General features: G+C 44.8%; 1 protein-coding gene across 1 annotated transcript in view; it reads left to right on the top strand.

Moving 5' to 3' along the window:
* Positions 1-25,695, top strand: part of UGGT2 (UDP-glucose glycoprotein glucosyltransferase 2) — a 1,372,316-nt gene that overhangs the window by 559,537 nt on the left and 787,084 nt on the right. Inside the window, exon 14 of the mRNA XM_069204567.1 lies at positions 3,507-3,592. Coding sequence (XP_069060668.1) covers positions 3,507-3,592 — 86 coding nt within the window. The remainder of the gene's footprint in view (positions 1-3,506; positions 3,593-25,695) is intronic.

The raw sequence follows: 25,695 nt of genomic DNA, 5'->3' as shown, positions 1-25,695 counted from the left end.
TATGGACTGGAAGGTGAACACTGAATAAATCTCTGATCTCATTGCAAGACTTATTCTGTATGCTCTTTTCAAGGCACCTTCTGCCTTCTTATTAACAGAATAGGAGATAGATATAATCTCCACAACCAGTTATATTTGCCAAAAAGGTACAATCACCAAGGATTTGAGGCACCTTTAAGTTACTTTTGATCAAAGGATATAGGGGGTCATTCTGACCCTGGTGGCCGGTGGCCGCCAGGGCCACCGACCACGGGAGCACCGCCAACAGGCTGGCGGTGCTGCCACGAGCATTCTGACCGCGGCGGTTCAGCCGCGGTCAGAAGCGGCAAGTCGGCGGGCTCCCGCCGACTTACCGCTGCTCGGGGGAATCCTTCATGGCGGCGGAGCGCGCTCCGCCGCCATGAGGATTCTGACCCCCCTACCGCCATCCTGTTCATGGCGGGAAAGCCGCCATGAACAGGATGGCGGTAGGGGGGGTCGCGGGGCCCCTGGGGGCCCCTGCCGTGCCCATGCCAATGGCATGGGCACGGCAGGGGCCCCCGTAAGAGGGCCCCGCAAAGTATTTCAGTGTCTGCCTTGCAGACACTGAAATACGCGATGGGTGCCACTGCACCCGTCGCACCTTCCCACTCCGCCGGCTCGATTACGAGCCGGCATCCTCGTGGGAAGGGAGTTTTTCCCTGGGCTGGCGGGCGGTCTTTTGGAGACCGCCCGCCAGCCCAGGGAAAAACTCATAATACCCTCCGCGGTCTTCTGACCGCGGAGCGGTATAATGGGGGCGGAATTCTGGCGGGCGGCCTCCGCCGCCCGCCAGAATCAGAATCACCCCCATAGTCTTCATATAAAATGAGGAACTGTAGCTCCATCAGGATCTCTCCGTTCTCTTTTAAACAGACCATATATAACTGGAATTGCTGGAACCTTCGAAATGGAAGGCCTCAGAAATTGCCTAAAGCACGCTCTGTTGGTGTTTGGCAGTTTTTACGCAGGAGACAATTGAAGGTTGGATGACTGATATGAGATCACAGGCTACAGCTCCTCTTTGTTAATGGACTTTCCTTGCCGAGAGGAGGAAATTCCAGGAACCCTCAAGCAATTGTTGTAATCTGGAGAAGCCCAACACGAGGGAGCAGAAGAAGAAGAAAATGCAAGGTAGGCGTGGTCAGAGTCCTCTGGTGAATCTCCATGGCGAAAATTAATAATTCCTCTGTGTTTATTATATGCCTATGAAAAGGATTTCATCATGGCCTGAAGATAACCCATTGCAATGATGGTGTACGTTGATCTGAGTAGACCCATTCTGAATCACTGGTCCTGTGCCCTCTCTGGAGATGAAGGGGGAGAAGAGTGATGCTACTTCTGTGAATCCTTCTGTGAAAGGAAAAAGTTGCCAGCACTTAGAAGCAGGCTTAATAAAAAGGCATACTAAGGGTTACCAGACTTTACTTCCAAAGTCTTTTTAAAAAAAAAAAATAATAATAGAAACATTTAAATAATTATTTGACATATTCACCATTGTGTTTAAGTTGATCCTTTTTCTTCAATTTTGCATTTTTCCGTCCCTCTTTTTTTTTTTTTTTTTTTTAGAAGAAGAAACCAGCAGGCAATTTCACCATATATTTGTTTGGATGAGCCACCTCCTACCTCTTTACCCTAATTGCAATAGAAATGAACCCGGATAAAAATGAGAGCAGGCTTATCATTCCTGGCTCACATTTTAAAACAAACAAATTCATGGCAGCAACAGTTACCAAACTTGTGAATAATAATAGAATAATAAGAATAACAGACACCACTCCTGCGTGATTGTTTCTACTATTCTATAGTAATCTTACCCCGATTCTTCTACTTCTAAGTGTTACTCTAATTTTATCAAAGCAGAAAACAAAACCTATTTTGAGTTTCAGAGACGGTACACACCTGCATACCTGTTTGAACAATGAAAGGTCTATGTTCAATAGAATAGCAAGTCAGTAGAAAGCAATGTTTGCTACTCTCTTCTCACAAGGCCGGCTGCAATGATAAGTCTGCGAGTGAAGGCTGAGTGCCTCTTTACCAGTAGTCTTCAATAGGAACTGGCGATATGATTTTGTACAGCCTTTCCCAGTGCCACCTGACGTGAAGACTGCTCTCCGCCCTTCACCTTCATTGCTCAGCTCTAAGAATATATGTTCCTTGTTGCTAAAAACCCTTAGCAAAAACAACCAAAAATTGCCTGATGCCCTTTCCACTATCTTTTGAGTAAAAACTAAAAACAAGACACACAGCTATCAACCTTCCAGAAATCAATAACAAGCTAATGTAAATCAAAGCAGTAAGAATTTTAAACGCTGCAGATATATTTATTGAAGCTCAATTATCACATTGCAGAAATGAATGATATAAATTACATCTGTGTCATATATATCCCACACAACCAGCATTCGGACTAACACATGTAACTCAAGCATGGGAATGTCCAGAACAAACAAAACAGCATGATATTCTTAACAAAAGAATCAAATGTGTCATGAATCAGCAATGGCAATGTTGACTAGCTGCAATTTGGCTTCACCTCCCATGATTTTACCTACGATAGGCTGCATGGCCAAGACTTGGGGTAAGTTTACTGTTCTCTTGACATCCGAGGCTGACTTGTGATCTTGTTCTGTGCATTGGCAGCTCATGGAAGGGAAAAGGGGCGGGGCAGCTCAGCGCGTGGCAGGGTAAGAAAAAAAAATTTGAATTTTAAAAACAAAAAACCTTACCTGTATTGCCATGCTGGGCCGATCCGCTCCTCTGTTCTAGAGTGTAGGAACAGGCTCCCAGCCTGCCCTGCGTCCAATCCTAACACTGCTTTCATGCTGCTGGCAGCCTGAAAGCAGCATTAATATTGGACGGAGCGCCCAGCCAGGGCGCTCAGAGGCAGAGTGAAAGTCTCTGCCTTTTGTCTCCAACCCAGCAACTCAGTGCCTGCCTTGCTGGGTTGTAGAGAGCCTAGGGCGCATGTGTTTGGTCAGCCCTAGACAGCCGGCCAATCATACATGCGCACTGAGGGGGAGTGATGCGCACTGCCCCTTCGTTCTCGTCACAGCCCCATGGCCCTGCCCCTTTTACAAGAAAATGGTAATAAACACAGTTTATTATCATTTTCTTGTAAAAGTTTTGCAGCTGCTGGCGGGGAGGGGGGTGACGCTCCTCCACCATAGTGGAGGAGCCGCCCCTGGTTCTGTGCACGTGCAAAGGTGCAGAAGTGGCCCAGATACCTATTTTCAATTAAATTGGCTGTCTAAACACACACAATAACTCTACTAATACTGGTGCTTGTATTCGTGGCCTCGTTGCAGAACTGGATTATGATACAGCCCATGCAAAACACAAAAGTTTCTGTTGCATATGCAGAAATATTTGTGCAAAATTACAAATCATTTTCACCTCCAAATGCATTGCCAAACCTCACCGGCCTGATTAAAATCCTTTGAAGGTGGATGAAGTAATTCCATGATTTTCTTGTATCTTTCTTCTAGGTTTTGTTCATTGATCCAGTGGCGGAAGATGCTGGGGATTTTGTGAAGCTAGCAGAATTATTTTATCGGCACAATGTTCCTCTCAGGTATGAAAAAAAATTGTAAAATGCATGTTCATACTTTTTATTTAATATGATGCGTTATTATTATTTCAAGAAGCCTGTTTTGTGAAAAAACATAACTGGCTTCTGCTACATGGCTAAAAGTATCAAATCTCTTGCTAGTGTAATATTTCTAATCTATCTTAATCACAATTAGAACATTGGAACGTTGGCAGCTCCATTGAAAGCAATGGAGTGCTCCCAGCTTTTACTGGCCGGTAAAAGCGTGCAGCGCCAACATTCCAATCTTCTTTGTTCACAGCAGCAGCTGTGAACAAAGCCTCATGGAGCCTGAGGGGATTTTAATCCCCTCCGGTTCCATGAAGCCTTTGTTTTATTTAGGAGAACATTCTGCCCTCTAATGGCAGAATGTTCTAATAGCCTTATAACCCGCCGTAGCGAGCTCTACCGGCTATTAAAGGTCCTCTCCCTTGTTAAAGGCCCTCGCCTTCGGCTTGGGCCTTTAACCGGGGAGCTGGACTTTAATAGCCATTAGAGCCCGTAACGGCGGGTTCTAAGGCTATATTATTTCAGCTCTTCTGTGACAAAATGGAATGTGTTTGCCCCAGATACTGCCTTATACTTTCAGGTTTTTCATATGCTACCCTTTATCTGTGGTCTATTTGTGGGAGAATGAACCAAACTTCTCTCGAGAACATGCCTAACTTTGATGATGACTAAGACAGCATAATGCTAATCAGACTCAAAGCAGTCTGAATGCCTATTGACAAAGCCTATCAGCCCAGGGTATTTTAGGTTTATGTGTTCTTTGCAGAAACGGTTGGATATGATGTTGCTTGTGGGTTTGTGGCAGAGGTGCACTTTCTGCTCCAATTGTGGTGTGTGAGGCAGTTGGTGCTTAACTTGAGCCTGTAGTTTCCGGTGCTCTGCACCGGCACTTAATTGTCAGCATCGGCATTTATGACAGCAGTCTGCCACATGGAGACGCTCTCTGTCTAATTTAGAGAGGGGTCAACAAAAGTTGTTCAATATACATGTAAGATGATTAATACTTGCCGCCCAAGACATTCTTACAGTTGTATACATTGGATTCTAGCTATTGTGTCACACACTGATACGGAGTCGTCAGTGAGTCATAAAGGTTCCGCTCAAATCATGCAAGACATTGCAGTTAGTAGTAGTGTTGATACTGCCATAGGCAGCGCTGGCAGGGGGGATAGTTGGTGCACGCTGCAGCAACCTCCTGACAAGGGCCCTGGCACTTATTTTACTACAAAATAAGAACTGGCTGCAGTTGTGTGTGGTGTTCAGCTCACAGCAGAGATAAGGGCTGCATTCTTGTCTCCTATCAGTAAATAAGTGAGTGGATTCGTTTATGGAGGGAGAGAGTGATTAATGTGAGTGAGCTTGTAGGGTCAGTAAACAGAATGAGTGAGTAGTGTGAGTCAGTGAGGGAGTGAGTACTGTTAGTGAGACACGTTGCAGCCCGCAGGCCACAACTCAAAGTTCATCACTTTGCAGTTAGCTTTTGATTTAATGATAAAATCACAAAGGTGAGCAATATTGAACATATTCAGATATTCTGTTCCTTTATATTTCTGGCCCACCACTAAAGATCTGAGAAACCGCATCTGCAGAGTGTGTGCTAGCCAAGTTGATGGCGTTCACTAAATGACCACGCATGCAGACAACTACGCCTCGCGTGCTTTCATGTTCTATGAAGTGATGAACAAGGGAATCTTTTTATATTTGTGCTGCTACTACCATGTCAAATGTGAAGCCTACCTAAATAAGGTGGAAGAAAGATCTAGGGAGCCCCACAGAAGACAGTTAAGAAGCTTTTGGGAGCCGTAGGATTCTGTTGTGTTGTGGGGGAGATGAGTTCGGGCACAGGAGAGATATTTGTGGCTTTCTCGGCTGTCAAGTTGTCATGCGTCAGCGCACTTAGTGCATCCTGCCCTGCGTATTTTTACTTTGCACTCTGTTACATGTGGTTTTTTATTTCACATTTTAAAAACGGCACGAGTTCCAGACTGCAAAGTAATCGAAAAAATAGGAATGACATTGGCAAATTCTCCCCTTGAGCTCCAGAGTTATTTCGAAATTAATTGTAATGCTATTTTGTTTTTAAAATCAATCTATTTTTTAAGCAATAACCAACTTTTCATTTACTGCTTGGACACTGAGGGTGGCCAACGTGGGAGAGCACTTTGTTATTGAGTTTATTTCTGCGAGCCTTACACTTTTTCCTGCGATCCTTACACTTTTTCCTGCGATCTCCCCTTCCAGCGGCAGTGCATGTTGGGATTGAAAATACCCATCTAGCAAACCTTATTGGAGACTGAAGTGGATTCACTAATATGATAAGGCCAATAGGCTAACATCCTTATATGAAGGTCAGCTCTTTGCATATAAATTCAGGATACATATCGATTTAGACAACATGCCCAGGATATTTATTTTATTGGCAAAATGCCCAGGCATGAAGTTCAGATTAACTGCACTTCTGCAGGTGCTTGGAACACCTAGGCCTCAAATACGAGTATCTGTATATTTAAGTGGGCCCGATAGCCAGAGTTACCTCTCTCATTGAAATGACAAATAATTGTTTTTCACACACAGATTTTGACTGCTGAAAGCAGTTGAAAGCTTCTCTGAATTACTGGGAAAACATGCAGGTATCAACGCTGAAACTCCCACATATTATTCCCCACTCTAAGAAATTGGGTTGGGTTGTTGGTTGAGGGGAGTGAAACCATACTCAAGTATCAGCCACAATCCTTGTCACTGTGAACCAGAAAAAGTCATTAAATTAACCTGTGCTTAACCCTTGGATAGCTTGGCACAAAATCAGTCAGGCTTAATTTAGAGGCAATGTGCAAAGTACTTATGTAGCACTTAAACAGTAAGCAAGTGAAACTCAACACAATAAAAATCCAACACTAATTTAGAAGAATTGAGTAAATTTTAATAAATTATTTGGTACCAAAACAACAAAATTCCAATCTGTGGAAGCGGAGTTAGGAATTTTTAATGTTTTAAGTGAGAAATAATGCTAAAAGATCAAAATGCCAACCATGGACATCTAGTTGCCCCAGTCCGCATGCCACATTATGACCTCGGCGATTGCGGTGTGATCGGATTGCTAGCATCGCAGGATTAGTCGTTCCGGCATTCTTGGTGGTCCTAATACGCCTGGGCAGTGCTGCAAGCAGTGCTGCCCTGGGGTTTACGACCCCTTCTCCGCCACCGATTTCATGGTGGTAACACCACCATGAAAGGCAGGCATAGACGGGGTGCAGGGGGCCCCAAGAGGGTCCATGCACTTGGCATGGGCAGTGCAGGGACCCCCCTGGCCAGCACAGTCACAATGTTCACTGTCTGCTTTGCAGATAGTGAACATTGCGACGGGTGCTGGTGCACCCTACGCACTACAGCATTGCTGCCGGCTCTATTACGAGCCTGTAGTGCTTTCCTCTTATTTAGTTTCTAAGCACTAACATAACACAACAGAAATGCACTTCTGAGGTCAAAGAAGACTTTTATTGTTGTTATATGAATGACGAATTAGTAGCTTTCAAGTCCGCGTTAATCAAACAAAATATATCAGTTTGCAATATACACAGCAGGTTATATTTATAAGATATTGAATGCAAAGCAAAACAAATACTTCACCGTGTAGGAACTATTTACAGCTACATCTTTCTAAGGTCTGCAAGCTGATGACCCCTGTCAGCCGCGAGAAAGAGTTTCATCTACCCACACGGGATGCTGGCAGCTGGCAGCTGGCGCCAAGCTCCAGCACGAGGTCCGGCAGATTCGAATCTGACTCTCTGCAGCCTGTTACATTCGTTACAAAGGTGTGCCCCCTCCTCTCAGACCTGGGAAACTGAGCAAGCCCTTTGGAGACTGGCCAGGTCTCCAAGACTACTCCTGTTCCCAAGCTCAAGGAAAGAGAAAAACACCCATGTACCCTCTCTTATCAGGTCTAGTCTACTGTGAGAACAAAACATCTTGGTTCATCTGGTGCAAAAACACAGCTTGGAAAAATACAGCTTGGATTCTCAACTGCAATGTCTAACTCCACGTTAAAGGCAATGGGCAGCTAACCTAAATATCAAATGCAATGTCATGTTAAAGGCAATAGGCAGCTAACCTAAATATCAAATGCAATGTCTAGTGTCATGTCAAAGCCAATAGGCATCTAAGCTGAATACAAAATGCAATGTATAATATCATGTCAAAGCCCATAGGCAGCTGAGCTGAATACAAAATGCAATGTCTAATATCATGTCAAAGCCAATAGGCAGCTGAGCTGAATATAAAATGTAATATATGATATCATGTCAAAGCCAATAGGCAGCGGAGCTGAATACAAAATGCAATATACAATATCATGTCAAAGCCAATAGGCAGAATATCTAATAGCATGTCAAAGTCAATAGGCAGCTAAACTGAATACATCATGTCAAAGTCAATAGGCATGCAATGTCAAAGCCAATAGGCGGCTAGACTGGATACAGCATGTCAAAGCCAATAGGCAGAATACAGAATGTAATGGCTAATGCAATGTCAAAGCCCATAGGCGGCTAAACTGAATACAGAAAGTAATGGCTAATGCCATGTCAAAGCCAATAGGCAGAATACAGAATGTAATGACTAATGCAATGTCAAAGCCCATAGGCGGCTAAACTGAACAAAACATACCATGTGCTACTGGTGAACATTGAGCAACTAATATGCGCAGTGGTGAAACACAAAGTCATTGGTCAAAACAAAACTTATCAAATAGCAGGACATTCCGCCCTTTGACCAATGAATTTTTGTTTCACATATCTCATATTTCAAACAAACAAAAAAAACATCAGCACAAACAAAAAAAACATTATGATCAAAGCAATCCCTGTAAAGCAATAGAAGTGGATTAACACATTGATCTCATAACCTTTCACATCAGCTACATCTACATAGAGAAGACTGGGCAAATTTTTTTTATACTCTGAATGAGTCTCTAATTCAACAGTGTTAGCAATTTGATGTGGCATGAGTTCTGCTCATGTAAAGGTGCACGGTCCACCTGAAAGGTTTTCTGGAAGGTAAGCAAAAGTCAGAGTTCCATACGAGAGGGAAAAAAAAAAAAACACAGCAAACAAGTTGAACTTGAACTGAAGGCGCAGTTTGCGCTAAATGGATCCATGGTGCTGGCACTTTACTCAGCCAGGTTCAGGTTGGGGATTCGGTCCCTTCCCCGACCCCACACGCACACACCGGAAGGGGGACCACACAGCACACTCAGGGACAGTGGCGAAACGTGGTAGGATCTGCAAAAGAAACAAGTATGACTTTTCTTGCAAATAACATTTTTCATTTAAACTGCACCCTTCCTCTTTCTTTCCCTGTTTTATAATCAGCAGGACGTTTTTGGGGCCCTTTGTTATATTTTCTGCAGGTTCTGGAGGGTCACTTGGGGCTTCAGCCCACACATCAGTACTGAGGTTTTTATCTGCTGCGCCACAGCTTCCCTTTTCTTGCACTGTCAGAAGGGCTGGGGCAGACTCATTCTTTACCAAACCTCCATTCACTGCACTTTTGCCAATTTGGGCCATTCTGTCTCCAATTTGTATGAATGAATCAGATTCTTTTCTAGGTATCAGCATAATTTCGATTTTTCCTTGGTAATTTGCAGCAATCACTTTCCCTAAAACCTGATCAATTTGCCATTTCTGTCCTGGTAACTTTCCTCTCCCCAACTGCTCTGTGACTGCTTGCATGACAGATTGCTTTTGTGCGTGCTGCACAGTTTTTATCAAATCTAGGGGAATGTGCATCTCTCTCATCTCTGCCCACCTGTAAGTGGCTTTTTCTCTCAGCTGTTCACATTTCTGGGGCACCCACTTAGCCATCCCCACTAAGGCAGAATTCTGGGTGTACACTTCTCTCTCTGAATTTTTCTCATTAACATCTGCAAGGTAATTGAACCAGTTAGGTACAAGCCATGTGGCTAAAACATTATCAAAGAACCAAAAATCAGCATAAAAATGACACATCTCACGTAGCTCTTGCTTTAAAATCTGACACACATTATACAACGCTGTTCCTTCTCCTGTGCCAGAAAACAACATTTCAGTCAATGAGTCATTAGTAAAACAAACATGCTTTTTATCTTCAGTGGACATGAATTCAAATGGTGCACACAACTTCATTGATAATTCTTTTACCTGTGGTACTCTAGCCCTGTCTTGCAAGTACCAGATCCATTGTATGATTCTAGCTAGGGGCACTATTTTCTTTCCTTGTTCTTGATTTAAATGTACATAAGTATTTCCTTCTTGCACTGCGCAGAAACCTAAAGTCTGCATTATTTCATTTGCCAAATCACAAGCGCGCAGCTGCATATAATTTTTCACAGTGACCATATACAAAAGTGTTAGGATTTCACTCAAATGAGGGCTATTCTTTTTCCAAAAATCAAACAAGCTAATGAAAGTCGGCTCTTGCTCTAAAATCTTTCGTTTGTGCATTTTGCAACGGTAACTCGTAAATCACATTCTGAGCTCTCTCGTCCGTGTTATCAGTTAAGGAATGCATTTTGTCTGCCAAAAACCCTGGCTCACACGGAAACTCAGTACAGCTCGGAGCTGTCTTAACCCCCTCATTACTGGAATGGGACAAGAAAGATTCTTCAAAAACAGCCCTTTTATAACTTTCAGTCTTATTTTGAATTATTGTATCCTGGCTAATTTGCTCACGTAAATTCCTATTTTCATGTTCCAACTTCCTACATTTCTCCTGCATTTCTCTGTAAGCAGATAAAGGTATCCAGACCTTTCTGTCATCATTACTTCCAAAACACACGTTTTCTACATATATACAACGGGAATTATTTCTCAAAACAACATCAGGCATTTTAGCTACACATGCATTTTCTTCTGTAATTCCCCAAACAGAAAACAATTCACAGTTTTTCTTAGCACCATCAGGCAGTTCATCAACACATGTATTCTCAGACATGGTCTGCCGTGCTACTGTGATTCTCCAAACAGAAAACAATTTCTGTAATTCTCCAAACAACAAAAACAATTACACTTTTAAAGTGTGCACTTAGAAATCTACTAACTCGTCAAACCCTTTAATCACCTCTTAATGACCGACCCCACTCCTGGTACCAATTGTAGTGCTTTCCTCTTATTTAGTTTCTAAGCACTAACATAACACAACAGAAATGCACTTCTGAGGTCAAAGAAGACTTTTATTGTTGTTATATGAATGACGAATTAGTAGCTTTCAAGTCCGCGTTAATCAAACAAAATATATCAGTTTGCAATATACACAGCAGGTTATATTTATAAGATATTGAATGCAAAGCAAAACAAATACTTCACCGTGTAGGAACTATTTACAGCTACATCTTTCTAAGGTCTGCAAGCTGATGACCCCTGTCAGCCGCGAGAAAGAGTTTCATCTACCCACACGGGATGCTGGCAGCTGGCGCCAAGCTCCAGCACGAGGTCCGGCAGATTCGAATCTGACTCTCTGCAGCCTGTTACATTCGTTACAAAGGTGTGCCCCCTCCTCTCAGACCTGGGAAACTGAGCAAGCCCTTTGGAGACTGGCCAGGTCTCCAAGACTACTCCTGTTCCCAAGCTCAAGGGAAGAGAAAAACACCCATGTACCCTCTCTTATCAGGTCTAGTCTACTGTGAGAACAAAACATCTTGGTTCATCTGGTGCAAAAACACAGCTTGGAAAAATACAGCTTGGATTCTCAACTGCAATGTCTAACTCCACGTTAAAGGCAATGGGCAGCTAACCTAAATATCAAATGCAATGTCATGTTAAAGGCAATAGGCAGCTAACCTAAATATCAAATGCAATGTCTAGTGTCATGTCAAAGCCAATAGGCATCTAAGCTGAATACAAAATGCAATGTATAATATCATGTCAAAGCCCATAGGCAGCTGAGCTGAATACAAAATGCAATGTCTAATATCATGTCAAAGCCAATAGGCAGCTGAGCTGAATATAAAATGTAATATATGATATCATGTCAAAGCCAATAGGCAGCGGAGCTGAATACAAAATGCAATATACAATATCATGTCAAAGCCAATAGGCAGAATATCTAATAGCATGTCAAAGTCAATAGGCAGCTAAACTGAATACATCATGTCAAAGTCAATAGGCATGCAATGTCAAAGCCAATAGGCGGCTAGACTGGATACAGCATGTCAAAGCCAATAGGCAGAATACAGAATGTAATGGCTAATGCAATGTCAAAGCCCATAGGCGGCTAAACTGAATACAGAAAGTAATGGCTAATGCCATGTCAAAGCCAATAGGCAGAATACAGAATGTAATGACTAATGCAATGTCAAAGCCCATAGGCGGCTAAACTGAACAAAACATACCATGTGCTACTGGTGAACATTGAGCAACTAATATGCGCAGTGGTGAAACACAAAGTCATTGGTCAAAACAAAACTTATCAAATAGCAGGACAGAGCCGGAGACAATACTGTAGACCGTTTCCCACAGTTACGCCTGCTGACACAGCAGGAAACTCATACTGGGTCTGGTAGGGAGGTTGCCACACTGGCAGCAACCTACACGTCGGAACTTCGGCGGATGGGCTTTTCCGTCCGCTGAAGTCATAATGAGGTCCTTAGTCTCTTTTATAGAACTCAAACATTTCCAGCGGGACAGGCAGCAGGGCAGTCTTCTGAGAGTTCTTCAGCAGTTCCAGAAGTGAACTGAAGAGTGGGCCTGAGAGTCCCATTTTCATTCTTGACGCTTGCTTTGAAGTGTGAGAAACACCCCGTAGCCCCCCCAAAAAATATTTTGGCAAAGCATTTGGCAAGCGGTGTATTTTGCAAAGTCAAATTGGCAGTTTAAAATTGCATACAGGCTGCAGTATCAAGATTTAAGGGGCTGCTTAAGTGGGTGAAACAATTAGTGCTGCAGGCCAACTAGTAGCATGGTATACCACTTTACTAGGGAACAAACAGCCAATTTTACCTTGTTTTAGGGTGTGAGCACAAGCATGTTAGCACTGTTAGCCCTGTTAAAGTGCACAGAATCCTAAAATAAAAACAAAATTAGCAAAACAGGAGGGGAGAAGGTAAAAGGTATGGGACAAGACAACCTGTAGGCTGACAGGTCTAACGCCTACAAACTTGTAGCCTCCATTATTTACCAGTCCTTTATCGGTGCCCCAGTAACAGTAATTATTCAGTCATAATGCCTTTGTCTTCTGTTTTGAGATGTTATAGCATTTGAACTTTGCTGGTAAAAAAAAGTCAAGACTGAAGCAGCCACTATACCTTGGGCTTATACCCATTGATGGATACAGTGTCTGAGGTGATGTTTTTAGGTCGAGCATAGCAGCTCTCAAGTGCTGCTTTTTTGACGTATTGGTATGTATCTGGGCTTTTTACCACGCCCACCGCACGTCCATCACTATCACTCGTTCGTGGGCTTGCCTTTCAAAAATCCTTTCTTTTCGTTGGTAACTGCTTTATGTTTGTCCCTCCTTTGGGTGGTTTTGTTACAGCCTTGGGTACCGACCCTGTTACATGGATAATTGCACGTTTGCTGATAACTTTGACTGCCAGCAAACTGTTTTCCTTTTGTGTGTCTCCTTCACGCCCATGGCGGCGCTTTGAATCGGCCTGCTTATGTCAACTGTTTTGCTTTTTGTTTTCAGTTTGTGTGGCAAGAAAAGTCCAGTTAGTAATTAGCTCTAGCGCGAGCAAATGCAAGACCCATTTCAGCTCAAATGCTACTTTATATTGTATTACTCTTCTGTAATTAACCTTTAGATCCGTGAGCAGGTCTTCTGCCTCCAGCCTCACTACCTGCAGCCACACGCAAGAGTTTCTTGGATAGTTTCTGTTTCATGGAGGGATGAGACAGGAACAAAGCCAGTTTATCTTTCTGTGCTCCGCTTCCTGAGGTGGATTGGTATGTAATGAAGTAAAATGTAGTAACTCATACTGCCTATTATACCAAACATCAAAAAGACGTTCTAGGGATCACCTAAAAATTTGAAAATTCACAGGTAACAAAGTTAATGGGCTAACCAATTAACCCTCCCTCTGAGTATGCAGTCCTGTGGACTGATTCTCAAAGCGAATGACACTCCAAGCTGTCATTTGTGGAAGTGGTCTGACACAAAGCTCCTTTCTGTGCATAGAATATTGTTTATTGTATCTGTTAACCACATAAGTCTGAAAAGACCGCCAAAGTTGTTTCTTCTTCAGTTGACTATGTGCTGGTGTTAGCGCGCCTAGTCCTAAGTAAGTAAACTTACAAGGGGACGTGTATAGGTCAATGACCCTTTTGAAACACATGGAGTATCCTAGTCATGCAGTGACCATTGAATCAATAACTAACATCAATAACCAAGGTAACACTCTATGAGATACAAAATCAAACCATACTAATCAAAATAAAAATAATCCAATACTCAAGAAAAGATTTAACAAGTTTTATTTCCCTGGCGGTCATAATCCCCAGGGCAGCGGTGCTGGGGATTATGAGTCCCCGACCGTCAGCCTGTCCGTGGCGGTAAACACCGTCATGGAAAGGCTGGCGGTAATGGGACTTGGGAGGCCCCTGCAGTGCCCATGCACTTGGCATGGGCAGTGCAGGGGCCCCCAGGCATAGCCTCGTCGCGCATTTCACTGCCCGAATTTCGGGCAGTGACATGCGCGACGGGTGCTACTGCACCCGCTGCACATCAGCATTGCCGCCGGCTCTATTACGAGCCGGCAGCAATGTTGATGTGACATTTCCGCTGGGCCAGCGGAAATGTCATAATAGGGAGCCAGGAATACCGCTGGCAATGGCGGTATTCTGTCTCCCGCAGCCTCGGCGGTCTTCTTGCAAGACTGCCGAGGTTGTAATGACCCCCTTTGTCTTAAGGAAAACATATGCAACAAAGCAACACCATAAGCTATGAATATCAGCATTAATAATGTAATTCAGCAATTAAGTTTGTCAGTCATTTGTCACCGTCAACCTCACCCCTAACAGCCTACCTAACCAAGATTAGCATTAGCATGTGGGTCTTCATGCGAAAAACAATTTAGAGAAAACATTAATTTGGAAAAATCTACCTAAGTTTGAATTTCTATAAACAGCGCAGTTGGTACCTAGAAGAAAAGGCACAAAATCGTCAGTCACATTATTATAGCTACCTATACAAGATGGATCAGCAACAAGTCAGTCTTCGTCTTCAGGTCATCAGTTAGTCAGCTGCGGATCAGGCTCACAGAGTGTGAGCCCAATATCAGCATCTCGGACAGCATCTCCTGACGTCATCAATTTTCTCCCTGCAGTTCTGATTCCTCACCCCTTGTCATGACTTTTTATTAGGGTCTCCCAGTCCATCCTCCTAATTACTAATTTGTTCAGTCAGCCAGCAGATATGACTTTAACCTATAGTTTTTGTTTACTGAATCTACTAATTTTAATAAACTTAAAATTACACGAAACGGATTGGTTCTTCTTGCGATGCCCTCATCTTCCGGTCTTTCAGGTATCAAAATTGTTGCAAATGGCTCTTCAGTCAGTGCCTCTATTGTTCAAGTGCTGGGAAAGTACATTTAGCCTGCTCTACACATAATTGTATCAAATTGTCTTCATCATCTCCTGCCCGTCGGTACATTGCCGAAAATTCTAGCTAAGTAACTTGAACTTCGAACTGGTCAAGGCCGCAGCTCATGATTTCCAGTCGTTTGCAAGGCATCCGGTTTATCCATGTTCAGAGTGTGCAAGGCTCAGTGGAAGTAGGCCTCTAGTTCAGCTAACCTAATAATACAAAACAGAGGCTATGTGTCTCATTATGACATATTACTAACATTTTGTCATATTACTAACATTTTGTCATATATTTTCATTATTTTTCACATCTTCAGTCGTTTTAGTACACATGGTGATCATACCCCGAGGGCACATTTTTCAAACATGCGCACTATTTTTCTACGATTAATTTCTTTATGCATTTTCTCATTAGTATCAACATATAAATCATTAAAAAACAATATATTAGCATATCTGCTTCAACACTCCCTCCTCTGATGACTAAATATGTCTTCACACCTTTCTTTACCATCAATTTACATTTGTGTTTCTGATGTCTCTTGACTTCTTCTTAAATGTTCTCTATAGATTCTTCTCCTAGGCTGTTCTTCCCTCCTCTGATCATTTTTGGACTTCCTTGATTTTATCTTTTACCACAGTTTGCATGTGCCCCATAATCCCAATATAGAAACAATCACAATTAATATTCCCTGTACAATTTTCCATAATACCCCATTCCAAATTTGACTAAACCAATTACCCACGGAAGCAAATCCATTTCCAACCTTTTCCCAAACTCCTGGTTCTTTCAATTCTTTTAAATCCTTGCTTGAATTAGTTAAGTTAGTAAGTAAGTCTCTTATCTCTTTATCATTGTTAGGTATATAAGAACAACAATGCCTAGCAATAATCATTTTACAGGCTCTGCCGTCTTTCGCTAAAATTATATCTAAAGCAAGCCTATTTTGAAGCGTCATAGCTCTATCCCCAGCCAATTCAGTATCTAACAGGAGTATTGCCCCTGTAAAGTTTGTCAGCATGTTATCCACAATAGTAGACAACTTTCGTATCTTGATTCCTTTCAAAATAACTCCTACAGAAGGAATTACTGCACCACAAATATCTCCCACAATTGCAGAAGAGGTTTTCCTCCTCGGTCGCTCATGATGTAATTCAATCACCTTCGGAATTTTCTTTAAGTCATCTATCTGATAAATTTTAGGGAAAACTATCCCCAAATAGCATGTCCCATACCATCCTCTAGGAAGACGGTAACAAGCATTAAGTCCACAAATATAGTAGATTCCAGGAATCGCAGGGTCCTGACCATTCAGCATAAAAGTCCATTTACTCTGAAACAAAAACACATGCCTACATTCACTCGTTCCCACAAATGGATTGTCAATACGTGATTTCAGCCTATATCTACAAAGCTTCCCTACATGCAATGCATCTAAAGCTAATTTCCCTTACGTTTTAATAGCGGTGTAAGCATAATCATTTTTATAAATCCTTTTCTCCAATCCTTTCTCTAACTTCTCCTTCAATGCTTTCCTCCTATCATCAGTATGCCCTATGAAGCTCTTCTTTAACGGAGTTAATAAGCAGGTTAGGTTATTTCTATGTGCATAAGCAGTCCCAAATATTAGTGTTAGCTCAAGGAATCCCCTAACTAATATTATATCATGCTCCCTAGCTATTTTACTCAAATATCTAATTATAGGAACAAAGGAAAACACGACATCATGGTTAGAATAAAAATATTGAATATACTCTTGGTTATAGAATCTGGTTAGTAGCAAACTACAAGTTATGCCATAGGTTAACGGCAGACTATGGTACGTAACCCCTTCTTTGACAGAGGAAGGAATTTGCGTACACACAAGACAATTCCTTGCATCCATCGTCTCAACATACTCACTCAATAACCGATCGAACACATTTAAAGAAAGTTCTCCTTGTGCATTAGTATAGTCATGCAAATTTTTTCATCTAACTTAAACCTCTCTAAAGCTGTTAGAGTAGTAGTCTCAGTATTAGAGTTAGCAGTAGCCTCTTTCATTTCATGAACAGACATTCCCACAGTCATTATTATAAACATTATTTCACACATAATTGCCACTCCCACACTCAAATACCTACAATATCTAATGTTTCTAACGCAATTATTTAATTCAGCCATGATCTGTAAAGCATCAGAAAGTAGGAATAACTCTTAGTTAAAGTGCAACAGAAAAAATCAAAAATAAGGAAAAATAATTATTTCTCGCAGTTCAGTTTCCTACATAGGAACCCTTTTCTCCTTTGTCAAAATCAGTTAGCAGCTTGCATTATCCAGGTTTTCAAATGTCATATCAGGTTATCAGTGTCTTTTCTGAGTTTATTTCAACAGTCTCTTTTTAAATTTTCTTCAGATTATCTCAACAACTCAGTTTATTGATCACTTTCAGGTTGCATCAAAGTACTGATTTGGAACTTCTCTGTCAAAACAAAAGGACATGAACTTGTTTTGCCACTCACTTGTTGCAGCATATGCCCACTCAGGACCTGCGTATCTTCGACTTGCTACTCTTTCTTTTCAATCTTTGTTCTCCACTTGATTCTCCTTCACTTAATTCTTCTTTTCTCGTAGCATCCACTTCCTCCTCTATTGGTTCATTTATAACCAACTCCTTCTTTCTTTCAATTCGTGACTCAGGCCAATTGTCTCCTTTTCTCGTTCCTTCCGTCAATATTCGCCTTAAAATTTGACTCTTCTCTTTTTCTCTTTCTATGGTGTTTTCTCTTGATGGACCTGCAACGGGTTCAGGAGGAGTCGGACCACTTTGACTTTGATCCGTCTAAACTTTCACCCTCTTGATTTGGCACTTGCTCTGCTTGTTTTTCAGCACTGTCTGCTTCTGGGAGAACCCCTGCTGTGCTCGGTTCTCCTGCTGTATCCATTGAGTTAGAATCTTGCTCACCCTCCTGTAATTCTTCACTCTCGTCTCTTACAGGGGTGATTGACCCATCTTCCACCAGCTCAAGATCATTCTTAGGTTCAATTTGTTCTTGTTCCGGCTCAGGTACAGCCACCTGTTTTGCTGCTGTTGGTGCTCTCAACAACACTTCTTCATATTCTTGCGGACTCACCACTCTCTTTGTATAGGTTGCGTGTATCCAATTCGGCAGTGCTGCACACTTCACAGCTGTCGTGGTTGTTAGCACCACCTGGTATGGACCCTTCCAACGTGGTTCTAAACAAGACTTTCAAACATGCTTTTTGATGACGACCCAATCTCCAGCTCTCAGATTGAGAAATAGTGAACTACATCAGACAGACCCTTGCAGTAGTCCAACACCATATCATCTGTAATATTTACAAGTGCATTGGCTGGAATTGCTGGCAATCTCATTGCTCTGCCCATGAGGATCTCATGGGGTGACAGTCCTGGCTTTCTGTCAGGGATATTTCGCATTGACATTAGTACCAAAGGTAAAGCATCTGGCCATTTTAGGTTAGTCGCGGCACACATTTTGGCAATTTTCGATTTCAGTGTACCATTCATTTGCTCCACTAGTCCTGATGCTTCAGGGCGGTAACTGCAATGAAACTTTTGCTCAATGTTTAGTGTTGCACATAAGAGTTTGATCACCTCATTATTCAAGTGAGTTCCCCTATCTGATTCTAAAGAGATCGGAAATCTGAGCCGTGGTATTAACTCTCTAAGCGTCCGCTTCGCTACTGTGAGACTGTCATTCCTTCGTGTGGGATATGCTACAATCCAATGACTAAAGACACACACAATCACCACACGTACTTCAATCCACCACATGCAGGCATCTCAATGAAATCCAACTGCATTCTGCTGAATGATCCTCCTTCTCTTCCAATGTGGCTCAAATTCACCACTGTCCCTTTCCCCACATTTAGTTGCTGACAGATTACACATCTATGACACACTGCCTCTGCTGCTTGTCTGAATTTCGGATTAAACCAATCAACCTCAAACAGTCTAACCATGGTGTCTCTTCCGATATGTGCTTGGCCATGGTAATACCTGGCCATCTGAGTCAACAAACTGTTTGGCAATACCATCTGACCCTCCTCAGAAACCCAAATCTCATAAGGACTTTGGATGCATTTTAATTTAATCCAAAGCCTCTTTTCTTCCTTGTCTGCATTCTCCTGCAATGTTTTTAATTCCTCCAGTGTATCAATTACTTTTAGAGCAAAACTTGCACAATTATTTTCTTCTTCAGGCATTAGTTCCCACTTGTCTTTAAACAATATGCAGTTCAATGCACAAGACCTTGCAATGTGATCTGCATATCCATTTCCCAACAAAATGTAATCCTTTGTCTTTTGGTGTGCACTGCATTTGATCACAGCAATTTCTTCAGGTAACTGTATTGCGTACAACAACTCTTTTATACGGTCGCCATTTCTCACTGGTGTTCCAGTAGAGGTCATAAAACCTTGTTGCGACCACAACTGACCAAAATCATGAACAATTCCAAATCCATATTGACTGTCAGTATAGATTGTGACTCTTAATCTTGCAGAAACATAGAATGCTCTAGTGAGAGCTACCAGTTCTGCCTCTTTTGCAGATTATACACCTGGAAGCCATGAAGCTATTAACATGCCTGTAATTGTGCACACTGCATATCCTGCTCTCAGTGTGCCTGTTCCATCTCTGAGACACGAACCATCAACAAAGATAATTTTGTCATTTTCTTCTAAACGCGTGTCTCTAATATCAGGCCTAGGTTTTGTACATAATTCGGTTACCTCAAGACAATCATGCTCAACATCTTCTTTTTCAACTTCAACAGTATCACTTGGAAGCGATGTCGCTGGATTCAGCACTGTACATCTCTTTAATGTTACATTTGGAGCACACAATATGCTCGTCTCATACCTTGTCAGTCTTTCACCCGTCAAGTATTGGGTTTTCGTCGTAGTCAATAAAATCTCAACAGTGTGTGGTACCATTACCGTCAAAGGGTATCCCATGACTATCCCCTCACATTGGGAAAGACTTTGACCAACTGCAGTTACTGCGCGCAGGCAACCTGGTAAAGCTGCTGCGACCGAGTCCAAGGTAGCAGAAAAATAAGCTACTGGGCAATAAGCACCTCTATGGACCTGTGTCAAAACAGACAAAGAACAACCATCACGTTCATGACAAAACAAGGTGAAAGGCTTTGTGTAATCAGGCATTCCTAACGCTGGAGCTCTGCACAAACTCTCTCTCAATTCATTGAATGCTTTCATCTGATCTTCATCTACGGTAATGGGATCTGTAACTTCCTTATGTGTCAACTGCTGCAAGGGTTTAGCAATCTCAGCAAAATTCGGAATCCACTGTCTACAGTACCCCACCATTCCCAGAAACATCCTGACATCTCTCTGAGAAGTCGGGAGAATTCCCTGCAGAATCATGGTAATTCTCTTCCTGGAGATTCTCCTCAATCCCTTTTCAATCTGGTGTCCCAGGTATTTCACTGATGTTTGACAATACTGCAATTTCATAGGTGAAACCTTAAGTCCAAATTCTCCTAAATGATTCAACAGGGCAATCGAGTCATGTTTACACTCTTCCCTTGTTCTGGATGCGATTAACAAATCATCAATGTACTGTACTAGTGTCGATTGGCATGGCAATTCCAATGATTCCAAGTTCTTTTTCAAGATCTGATTAAACAGAGATGGTGACTCCGTATACCCTTGTGGAAGCCTGCACCAGCTGTAGATTCTGTCTAGGAATTTGAAACTAAAAAGAAACTGACTATCCTCATGAAGAGGCACAGAAAAGAAAGCTTGTGACAGATCTACCACTGTGAACCACTCTGCATCGCAAGGAATCTGAAACAGTATCACTGCTGGATTTGGCACTACTGGGCAGCATTTAACCACCAAATCATTCACATTTTGCAAGTCCTGCACTACATGCACTTTCCCACATGGCTTCTTAAAACCCATTAGTGGTGAATTACACGGGCTGCTTAACACTTCTTTCAAAAATCCTTGTTTTAAAAAGTCTATAATTATTTGTGCCACCTCCATCAAAGCATCTTGTGACATGTTGTACTGTGGAAGCTGCGGAAATACTGCATTGGGCTTCAGAGTGAGGCTCTACTCCCTTGATCAGACCTACTTCTTTCCCTGTCAGGTCCCAGACCTCTTCTTTCATGGTTCCCTGCAAGTCTGCATGCAATTCTTTCACAGTAAACATCAGAAAAAATTAAATCAACGGGTATTCTCCATAGGCATTGTAAACTATCATTTCAGTCACCTGTTCTTCTTCATCATCACTATTTGTCTGGACTTCTATCCTAGTGTCTGAGCAATTAATGGAACATCTTGTCTTACACAGTAAGTCTCTTCCCAATAGAGATACAGGACTTGAATCTCACACCACAAATCTATGCGGTCCCTGGTAATTTCCAATTTCGACCTGCACTAGTTCTGTGATTGGGTTTGTCAACTGTCTATTCTCCACTCCCACAACTTGAACTGTTGTGCCTGAAAGAGGTAAATTTGGGACTTCTATACTCCTCACCATAGAGCATGTAACTCCTGTATCCACTAAGAATGTGACCTTGTATCCCATTACTTTTCCCTTCACAAAAGGTCCTCTCTGATCTACTTCTAGGGAAGCTGCAAGCATACAATCAATCAATCACAATCACAGATATTTATAGAGCGCGCTACTTACCCGTTAGGGTTCCAAGGCGCTGATGGCGGGGGGGACTGCTACTGCTCGAAGAGCCAGGTCTTGAGGAGTCTTCTGAAGGCCAGCAGGTCTTGGGTCTGTCGGAGGTAGGTAGGGAGCGTGTTCCAGGTCTTGGCGGCGAGGTAGGTGAAGGATCTGCCGCCGGAGGAGGTTCGTTGGATGCGGGGGACGGTGGCGAGGGCGAGGCTCGCGGAACGCAATTGGCGGGTCGCGGTGTAGAAGTTGAGTCTGTCGTTGAGGTAGGAGGGGCCGGTGTTGTGGAGTGCTTTGTGTGCATGGGTGAGGAGTTTGGAGGTGACCCTTTTGTTGATGGGGAGCCAGTGGAGTCCTTTGAGGTGAGGGGTGATGTGGCTGTGGCGGGGTGCGCGGTGATGAGTCGGGCTGAGGCGTTTTGGATGCGTTGGAGTCGCTGTAGGTGTTTCGCTGGGATTCCTGCATAGAGTGCGTTGCCGTAGTCCAGTCTGCTGCTGACGAGGACTTGGGTCACTGTCTTCCTGGTGTCGGTCAAGATCCACTTGAAGATCCTGCGGAGGGTGTTGTAGCAGGAGGAGGTGACGGCGTTGACTTGTCTGTCCATGGAGAGTGCGGAGTCGAGGATGAATCCCAAGTTGCGGGCGTGGTCGGTGGGCGTCGGGGATTTCCGAGGGTAGTGGGCCACCATGAGTCGTTCCAGGCGGAGGGGGAGGTCCCGAGGATGAGGATTTCTGTCTTGTCGGTGTTGAGCTTCAGGCGGCTATTTCTCATCCAGTCGGCGACTGCTTTCATTCCCTCGTGGAGGTTGGCTTTGGCGGTGGCAGGGTCGTTGATGAGGGAGAGGATGAGCTGGGTGTCATCAGCGTAGGTGATGATGTTGAGGTCGAAACGGCGGGCCACTTGTGCGAGGGGGGCCATGTAAATGTTGAACAGCGTAGGGCTCAGGGAGGAGTCCTGGGGGACGCCGCAGATGATGTTGTTGGCTTCTGAGCGGAAGGGTGGGAGGTGAACGGTCTGTGTTCTGCTGGAGAGGAAGGATGAGGTCCAGGCTAGGGCTTTTTCCTGGATGCCGGCTTCTTGGAGGCGTGACAGTAGGGTGTAGTGGCAGACTGTGTCGAAGGCCGCTGAGAGGTCTAGGAGAATGAGGGTGGAGGTCTCGCCGTGGTCGAGTTGGCGTCTGATGTCATCTGTTGCGGCGATGAGGGCGGTCTTGGTGCTGTGGTTGCGTCTAAATCCGGTTTGTGAGGAGTCGAGAACGTTGTTGTCTTCGATGTGGCGTGTCAGGTTGACGATCCTTTCTGCGACTTTAGCTGGGTAGTGGAGGAGGGAGATTGGGCGGAAGTTCTTCAGGTCCTTGGTGTCGGCTTTTGGTTTCGTGAGGAGGGCGTTGATGTCTGCGTGCTTCCAGTTTTCTGGGAAGGTGCCTGTTTCGAAGGAGGCGTTGATAATCTTGCAGAGTTGGGGCGCGATGATAGAGTCGGCTTTGTTGAAGATGTGGTGGGTGCAGGGGTCAGTCGGTGATCCAGAGTGGATGGAGTTCATGATTGTGCGTGTTACATCATCGTCGACATTGGACCAGGCGGTGATGGGGTTCGCGATGCTAGGGTACGAGGTGGTGACGGAGGGGGGTGCGGTCGGGGTGTTGAAACTGCTGTGGATGTCGGCGATCCTGCCGTAGAAAAAGGCGGCGAGGGAGTCGCAAAGTTCCTGAGAGGGCGGGATGTCGTTGACGTTGGTGCTGGGGGTGGATAGTTCCTTCACGATGCGGAAGAGCTCTTTGCTGTCATGTGCGTTGTTGTCTAGGCGGTCTTTGAAGGAGGACCTCTTGGTGGTCCTGATGAGGTGGTGGTGTTGGCGGGTTGCGTCTTTGATGGCAGCGTGATTGTCCGGTGTGCGTTCTTGGAGCCATTTCTTTTCCAGTTTCCTGCAGGCGCGTTTGGAGGCCAGGAGTTCGTCAGTGAACCAGGAGGCTTTCTTGCTGGTGGGGTTGTTGGGGGGTTTCTTCAGTGGGGCGAGGATGTTGGCGCAGTTGTTGATCCATTGTCTGAAGTTGCAGGCCGCGGTGTCTGGGTCGGTGGGCTCGTTCGGAGGGTTATGGGAGAGGGTGCAGAGGAGTTGTTCTTTGGTGACTTTGCCCCAGTTGCAGCGGGGGAGTTGGCGGCTGCGGAGGTGTGCTGTGTTTTTGTTGTTGGTGAAATGGACGCAGTGGTGGTCGGTCCAGTAGGGTTCGGTGGTGTCGTTGAAGGTAACGTGGTCGCTGGTGGAGAAGATGGCGTCCAGTGTGTGTCCGGCGGTGTGTGTTGGTGACGTGACGAGTTGTCTGAGTCCGAGGTTCGTGAGGTTGCTGATCAGCGTGGTGGAGTTGTGGTCGTTGTTGTCTCGAGGTGAAAGTTGAGGTCCCCGAGGAGGATGTAGTCCGGGGAGGCGAGTGCATGGGTGCTTGCGAGGTCGGCGATGGTGTCGCAGAACTGGGCCCGTGGTCCGGGGGGCCTGTAGATGAGCGTACCTCTGAGGGTGGTGTTGGGGTCGGTGTGGATCCGGAAGTGTAGAAGCTCTGTGGTGTTGAAATGGTCGTCGGTGTGGGTGGTGATCTTGAGAGAGGATTTGTGGACGGTGGCGAGTCCTCCTCCGTAAGCGTTGGTGCGGTCCCTGCGGGAGATCTTGTATCCGTCTGGGATGGCGATGGCGATGTCTGGCGCGGATGATTCGTTCCACCATGTCTCGGTCAGGAAGGCTACTTCCGGGGCGGTGCTGTCGAGTAGGTCCCAGAGTTCTACGGCGTGTTTGTGTGTTGAGCGGGTGTTGAGGAGTATGCAGCGGAGGAGGTTTGGTCTGGTGGTCGTTGGTTTGGAGGTTCGGTCACAGGAGAAGTGGCAGGTGCGGCAGGCGAATGGTCCGTGGGTGTACTTCGGTGCGGCTTGGTAGCAGTGTTGGTTTTGGTTTCGGCCATTGTTGAGTGCGTGGAGGGAGGTAGCGTCGTAGCTGAGCCTGGGCGGGGTGAGGAGCGGAGGGCGAGGTCCAGGGGTTCTGGCGCTGGACATGGTCCGGGCGCAGACGGGCTTGCCTCTGGCGCGCCCGCTGCGCAATTGCGCAGCGACCTGCATTAAGAGGGGGTGGAGGAGGGAGGAGGAGCTGGGGGCGGGAGGGGGGCGGGGCCGAAGCGGCGGGAAAACGGGCGAGGGGAGCGGCGAGGTTGGAGGGGGGTTGGAAATAACGCTGGGTATCTAGAGGGGAGGGGGAGGTGGGAGGGCAGGGGGTGTACAGAAGTGGAAAAAAATCAGGGAAGCGGGCGCATGGCGATGGATTGGGGGTGGGGGGGTCAGAGGAGGAGAGAGACGCGCGGGATCAAGCGCACAGAAAAAACAATAACAATAGAGTCACTACTGGGCAATACAGAAACAGATTACAGATACAGAGTACAGAAACTAATGAACACAGAGGGCACAACAGAGACTCAAAAAGAGACAAACGAGGAGAATACAGAGACACGACAGAAGCAAACCTTACTGCCCACCACTGGGCCACCAGGGATGAGGCGCAGGCAAGGGCCTGAATGTGGAGGAGGGCCTCAAACACGGGCAGCAGCGGCAGTCAGGGAACAGGGCACCTGCAGGGTGTGCTGCGCTGCGCTGCGGGGGGAGCGTCCTGGCCTGACAACGAGGTCAGAGAACGCACCCTCGGAGCGCAGCGACCTGCATTAAGAGGGGGTGGAGGGAGGGAGGAGGAGCTGGGGGCTGGAGGGGGGCGGGCCGAAGCGGCGTGAAAATGGGCGAGGGGAGCGGCGAGAGTGGAGGGGGGTTGGAAATAACGCTGGGTATCTAGAGGGGAGGGGGAGGTGGGAGGGCAGGAG

The sequence above is a fragment of the Pleurodeles waltl genome, chromosome 8, assembly GCF_031143425.1.
Source record: "Pleurodeles waltl isolate 20211129_DDA chromosome 8, aPleWal1.hap1.20221129, whole genome shotgun sequence".
Lineage (NCBI taxonomy): Eukaryota > Metazoa > Chordata > Amphibia > Caudata > Salamandridae > Pleurodeles > Pleurodeles waltl.
The sequence above is the reverse complement of the archived record's forward strand: the minus strand, read 5'-3'. Positions and strand labels throughout refer to the sequence as shown.